General features: G+C 42.6%; 1 protein-coding gene across 2 annotated transcripts; it reads right to left on the bottom strand.

Moving 5' to 3' along the window:
- Positions 1-806: 806 nt before the first annotated feature.
- Positions 807-5,828, bottom strand: TMEM139 (transmembrane protein 139). 2 transcript variants are annotated; one of them, XM_054806642.1, is made up of 4 exons: positions 5,798-5,828; positions 5,386-5,487; positions 4,046-4,354; positions 807-2,664 (listed from the first exon to the last, which is right to left on the bottom strand). In XM_054806642.1, exons 3-4 carry the CDS (start codon positions 4,291-4,293, stop codon positions 2,256-2,258), a joined length of 657 nt encoding a protein of 218 aa, XP_054662617.1. In that variant the 5' UTR covers positions 4,294-4,354; positions 5,386-5,487; positions 5,798-5,828; the 3' UTR covers positions 807-2,255. The 2 variants fall into 2 exon arrangements, with proteins under 2 accessions (XP_054662617.1, XP_054662626.1); XM_054806651.1 differs by lacking the exon at positions 5,798-5,828 and adding an exon at positions 5,638-5,656.
- Between the last annotated feature and the right edge of the window lie 936 nt (positions 5,829-6,764).

The raw sequence follows: 6,764 nt of genomic DNA, 5'->3' as shown, positions 1-6,764 counted from the left end.
CGCAGCTTGCCTTGCAAACACACCGGTTCTGGCATTTGGGGTTTAATTTTATTTTTAGAGTTCGTTGCACGTGTTTTATTGACATGCGTTTCAGCTGAAATCAGCTGAAATAAAAAAAGGGCTCAAGTAACGTTCAGTAATTAAAAGGGAAGAAAGGGAGCACACAGGATGTGCATAGTACACGCGAAATAAGAAGAGAGAAGCAACCAGCGCATCCTTTTAGCAGAAGCACGTTTACAGCTCTTGTCATATAAAGCTTCAGATAGTTGTTCCGTGGTGCAGAGGAGTTTCGTGTGCGAAAACTTAACACAAGTCCAAAGACTTGAATAACCCTTACAGGCGCTGAAGGCAAAATCCTAGTGATCATAACTGGTGAGATTTTTGGTCTTTGTTTTGGCCAGTTGTTATCTGTGCTGGTCACCTGAATTTCTTCCCGATGCCTGGCAATTAGGTGCACTCAGAAAGGTCCAGGTTTGACCAGTTTAGACCCAAAGTGGTATAACTATACTGCTTTTTATTGTGGTTTGTTCTCTTGTGTTTGCAGATACAGGAGCGAAATGCAAGAAGTGATTGGCTTTAAAGAAATCACATTGCCTCTATCAGCAAATTTGTCTTTCATAATACTTTTATGATACAGGTATCGTAGCTGCTTCATCATTAATGATATTAAAGTCATTCAGCTGTAGAGTTAGAAATGGAACTCTCCTTTGTCTAAGGCAAGAGTATCAAATAAGCAGAATGCAAGTAAAAGCATGTCTTTATGGAGTGTTTCTCTTGAGAGGAAAAACTAACGATGCCACCAGGTATTTTAATGCAGTCCCATTTATTTATAAACAACATTAAAGGTCTTTTTTTTTCTTTGAACTATAAAGAATCAAACAATTAGAAATAATTTATTTGTTTGTAGCCTGTGGTTTGATGGCTCCTCATATGAATTAAAGATGATACAGTCGTATGAGACAAGGCTGTGATGACTGCTGCTGTCCTTCATAAGGAGATTTGGACCACCATATAATTTTTTTTATTTGGACATTCACCAGACATTAATGTCTCTCTCCATACTGCAGACCACTTTAACGCTGCACAACCTATCAGTTTAAGTCACCATTTTAAAAGACCGCACAGCATCGCTGATCAGTGGGAGCTGGAACCTGGCTCCAACCTAGAGCTGTCATGATGAAGACCACATGTGCCTCAGGATTGTTATTCTTAGGTGCTCTCTGCTGCAGCTGTGGCCTTGGCAGACAGACTGGCCCCTTCCAGAGTCCAGAGGGAAGCTTCCATGCACAGCGTCGTTATGGAGAACTGGAGGAGCGTTGACCTTTCTGTGCAAATGCTTGCCATGATGACAATAAAGTATCTCAAGCCATCTGTTTGGAGCTGTAGTACAGCAGAGAATACACCCTCCTGTAGAGCTGCGAAGGCTCGTGGTGCTGGCAGAGGGTACGTATGTGTATGTATCCCACTGCTGGCCTCTCTTATAGGAGGACAACTGCTATTATCTCCCTCTTGTCCACCACTGCAGGCTGTGTGGGATGAGAACCTTGTCAACAACAGAAGTCATTTCACGGTGCCGTGCTTGCCGTCAGCTTTTCAGCCCCAAGTGACAGGTATCGGGTGGTGCCAGCTTCCATATGAAGACAGCCACCCTCCCCTCAGTCACGCTCTGGTGCAGCACAGCTGAGGACGTGGAGCAAGTGTGACAGAGGGGTAGCAACAAACAGCGCAAACCATAAATTTGCGTTGCTGCAAAACAGCAAGTCAGGGAACTGCAGCCTCAGTCTCTCAGTAGGGACTTTAGGGTGGCTGATCATTGCACAGCTCTCAGCAGTGCTGCTGTTTGTAATGCACAGGCAGAACCTACTTCGTGCTGTTTCTATCCTTCCCCTTTCTCAGGCAGCTTCTCCTGGCTGCATCCTACAGTCCTTCTTCAGAGGTCCTTTGGCAACCTTGTCTCTTCTCGTGGTTCACTCTCCTCCCCCATGACGGTGTATCTCCAGTTTGAGAATTGTTGCCCTACATAACACAACTTTCCTCATAGTGGTTTTACATATCTGCCAAGACAAAGCATTGCGGTGTTGCATTGATTTGTATTTTGTGTAAGCTGTATCTGTAGTTCAGCTCTGGTTCAAAGAATGGTGAGACAAACTTTTACAGTTTCAGGCATGAAAAATCTCAGCTCTTTCACCTTCCCTTCAGGAGCACCCTGTATTGGGCTGAAGGTTTGGTTCTGCATTCATGGGAGGTGAAATTAATCATAACATGGAGGGCTGGAAAGCATCTTCAAAGACCTCATCGTTGATGGCACTCTCATAAGCAGGTGGTGGAGTGAGTGGCTCCAGTGGCTCAAACCTGTCCTCGGTACCTTTCACGTCATGGATGTCTGAAACAAACCGCTGCGGTCTTGGGGGCAGCACCAGCTGCAACTGCATCCTGGAGCCTGTGTCTGTCTCAGAGGTGTGCCTTGTGTCTGATGCTGCTGACACCCTGAGTGCCTCCACCATCGCCTGTTCTTGGGCAGATGATTCAATAACTGCATTGTAAGGAGGAGGCTCATTCAATGGTGAGGGCACTAAGCCTGGATTGGATGCAATTGTCCATATTGGTGGAACTGACATGGTCATCACCTCCTCATATGTGGGTGCTTCATAGGCAGCGTTCACCCTATGGACAAAGAGAGGAATGGCAGTTACACTGGTTATTTTACTGCTTAGTTTATGCAGAGGCAGGTAGTCCGGATAATGTCGTATAGGGACCACGCTACAATCAATAGATGTCACTGAGACAGGATATCTGACGTGGTGTTATTGTGTTGTAATTACTATATTATGTGATATTCTGCCACTGGATCAGCTCACTTGTCCAGCCAGCTTAATTTCTTGCTTCTAGAGAATGGATCATCTGACCATTTTCCCACACTCCCCAGAATAAGTAAAAAACCCCACACAGGGTTTCAGTGTTTTAGGCTTAGCTTGATCATAGAATCATAGAATATGTCAAGGTGGAAGGGACCCAAAAGGATGATGTTGCTCATTTAAAATCTCCTACTAGTTAAAATGCATTACTAAGAATTACTAACTACTAGTTATTTCTCAGAATAAAACAGGACCTTACTTTTTTAATACATTAGTTCAATGTTCATCTATTTTTAAGAAATGGAGAAAATTAAGTATTTTCATTTAGTTTAAACAAGGACTAACTATTCTGTGTTAAAAAGAATATCTGCAGAGAAAAATGTTACTTTAGAAACATTTTCCTTTTTAGGACATATTTTAAAATAAACAGATACTAATTTTCTTCTAATATGCCCCCGAGCTAGCACAGCCCAATATAGACTTCTTTTTATGTACTCTTTCTGAAAATAAACACAAAGCGACATTTTTGCCCTTCTACAACACCTTGTATTCAAGAATGTCAAGTCATTTATGGATGTGGATAATGATTATCTGGATTATACAGACAAGAAAGCAAAGTTAAACTCTTTACCTAAAGCAGACAAATTAGGTGATGTTGAGAACCTGCAAATGTACATGAAGCCAAAAAGATGTGGCAGTATTCAGAGCCTCTCAAAATCAGGGCTTATTAGTGTCAAGTTGGGTTTTTAAGACTGGAAACACACCCAGTTACCGGTTCCTTTTTAAAAGTTTGCCAACGAGCAGTTGCTCTGGCGATAAGGTTTATAGAGCTAAACCCGGCTAAGATTTGGTATTGCTTCAGCATTTTTTCTTTTTCCTTGTCTGACTCATTGTTTGGCAAGACTCAGTTACTCAAAGAAAAATAAAACCGGGCCTGGATCTGTTTAACCTTGGCAATGGATCACTTCCTGGGGGGAAAGAAAATATATATTGGACAAGATACGGGACACGCGTGGCATGGAGATTTGCAACCTCCATCTGAATAATGAAGGAAAACAACCTAAAAAGAACTTGTCTTCTGGAATGGAGTCTGCGTTTGGTGCCCTAGGAGAAGGGCTGCAAAACATATGTAAAATGGCCATATCTGAGGAGAGAGTTAAAGTAAGAGGAATTGCCAGGTTGCTGCTTACCCTGCTTGGCTTTGTCTGCTTGGAGGTATTTCATTTGCCTCGTGTTGGTGCTGATTCTTCAGGTAACACTCGACAAACACACTCAGCAAATACCCGATCAGGCACACTCCCCCTACCCCTAGGAAGAAATAGCCTACTGGATTGATGTTAGATGAAATGGCCAGCATGGTGACCCCAATGAGAAGAGCAGCAGTGAAAAGAAGCAACAAGGCTTGGCGGATGTTCTTCCAGTGTGTCTCTAACCACATGGCAGTATAGATGGCGGTAGCAGACAGTTGAGAACAGATGAGCAGTTAAGGGGACAGACATCTGTGGAAGACGGAACAGTTCTTTTCAATATGAAACATGAGCATACAAACACATTATCAGTATCACGACCAAAATAAGAACATACATACTCAAGTACATGCCATCATGAGAACACACAACTGTGCACATACGTAATAAGCCTGGGAAATCTGCACATGAATGCATGCCAGTGTAAATGTACTAGAATTTCCTGTGTGAATGCATATTGAATAATGGGAACGCTTGGACACACAGTTGCCAGACATAAAATGCATAGACCATCAGCACTTATTGCCAGGCTTATCTAAAAGGTCTAGCTTCTTAATAGAACTTAGAGCCGTCTAGGATGCAGATTTGAGGTTACTACAAAAGTGAAACACAGAATAACTTTAAAGGTTAATTCTAGGGCATTTGTATGTTGCATAATGAACATTCAGATACTAGTTCAGATCCCAGAAGAAAAGTATACTTATTAATGGGGCTGTCTGCCCCAGTAAATCGAGTGTCTGACTTCAGTGTAGCATTACAGCAATAACATTACTTTAGGTACTACATATAGCTGGAGTATGTCCATTTTTGCAAAATGTAGGCATGCATTTGAATATTTTCCTATATCCTCAGTTTGTTTTCTGTTGGTGTGCTCTTTTGCACCATTCTCAAACACAAAAGCCCCTCCTGTCCCCCATTCCAAACCACATCTCTGTGAAAGAGACAGCAGTTTTCAGTGTGTGCAGTCAATATGGAATGAATACAAGGGATCTGTTGTATTCAAGAAATATCATAATTAAGGAGTCATCTTGCATGTGTCATTCTAACCTACATACATCCCACTATTTTGATGAAGACTCCTTTGGAGAAAAAAAGCATAGGCACACAATGGGCATATTTTTTATGAATATGCATCTCCAAACAAATACACAATTTTATATAGTTCCATGTTACATTTTGTGCTTTTGCACACTAAATACCTTCCTTTGTTACAGCAAAAATAGATAACTGTGTACATAAAAATGCCAGAAAAAGAAATGCATTCTTTTTCAGCATTTACTTACCAGAGAGAGGTTTCGATAGGTAGGAGCAGTCATGTTTTAACTTCTCTCTTCATCACAAGGTAAAACTTGCAAGCTCTTTTGCAAACTCCTGCCCCTTCTGACCTGAGGATGGGACAGCAGTAAAAACTCTCCCTTCCTCCTTTTGAATTTTCTTGTAGAGAGGCCACGAAGACTTCTTTTAAAACTAAAAGCCGGCAACTAGTGAATATGGGAAGGTACCAAACGATGGGAAGATCCCGTTGTACCAGTTACACATGGGAAACTAGGACTTCACGTTTCCAGGTTCTGAATCCAAAGCAATTTCTAGACGATCTCATACCTTCTACTCTTTTGCAGCTCTTTTAGGTCAGTCCCACAAAAGCAGGAAACTCATTAGGAAAGAGGGCGGAGTGAGCAGTGGGGGAGTGCTTACCTGTGTCGGATCTGTTTGGTCTGCTTTACTTTAATGAGAGAAACTCTGCCCTGAAAATTATGTTCTGCCCCACTGCGTAGCAGAGGAATCTTGATCTCTGCCTCACAAAGCAGGAAGGACTGCCGGCCCAGCCCACGTCACATGGCCCACACATAAATCTATTTATGAGTTCTGTTAAATGTAAATTTATACATTTTCCTATCCTGATTGGGTGCTGTTTGTCAGATGTCGTTTTATGCCCTCTTTGATTTTACAAACAAAAGGAAAAAAGGAGGCGATGGATTATTACTTTGCAGAGGGATGGGTTAAAATCCTTTTTACTCCATGATGTATCTGGGAATGAGGAGTACTGATAATCAACAGACCAGGTACTGAATTACTTCGTGAAATCTGTTATCATCTGAACCTTTAGTCTGTGTCTGAGACTAGACTAGACTAGACTATTTCATTTGGAAGGGACCTACAGCAATCATCTAGTCCAACTGCCTGACCACTTCAGGGCTGAGCAAAAGTTAAAGCATGTTATTAACGGCATTAGCCAAATGCCTTTTCAACACTGACAGGCTTGGGACATCAACCACCTCTCTAGGAACCCTGTTTCAGTGTCTGACCACCCTCTCGGTAAAGAAAGGCTTCCTAATGTCCAGTCTAAACCTCCTCTGGCTCACCTTCAAACCATTCCCATGCATCCTATCACTGGATCCCAGAGAGAAGAGATCAGCACCTCCTTCTCCCTCATGAAGCTGTAGAGGGCAATGAGGTCGCTGCTCAGACTCCTTCTCTCCAAACTAGACAAACCCAGTGTCCTTGGTCGCTCCTCACACGCCATGCCTTTTAGCCCTTGCACCAGCTTTGTTGCCCTCCTCTGGATGAATTCAAGGACCTTTACATCCTTCTTAAATTGTAGGGCCCGGAACTGCACACAGTACGGTGTGCACACAGCCGCGCCGATGCTGAGTACAGCGGT

This window comes from Grus americana, chromosome 1, assembly GCF_028858705.1.
Source record: "Grus americana isolate bGruAme1 chromosome 1, bGruAme1.mat, whole genome shotgun sequence".
Classification (NCBI taxonomy): domain Eukaryota; kingdom Metazoa; phylum Chordata; class Aves; order Gruiformes; family Gruidae; genus Grus; species Grus americana.
Note: the sequence above shows the minus strand (reverse complement) of the source record. Positions and strands in the feature narration are given on the sequence as shown.

What these genes read in the sequence shown, in the direction of transcription:
- TMEM139 (XM_054806642.1), bottom strand. Translation starts at nt 4,293, where the DNA reads ATGTGGTTAGAGACACACTGGAAGAACATCCGCCAAGCCTTGTTGCTT. An exon ending in AGCAGACAAAGCCAAGCAGG is followed by an intron (nt 2,665 to 4,045) that starts GTAAGCAGCAAC and finishes CTTTGTCCATAG; the next exon opens with GGTGAACGCTGCCTATGAAG.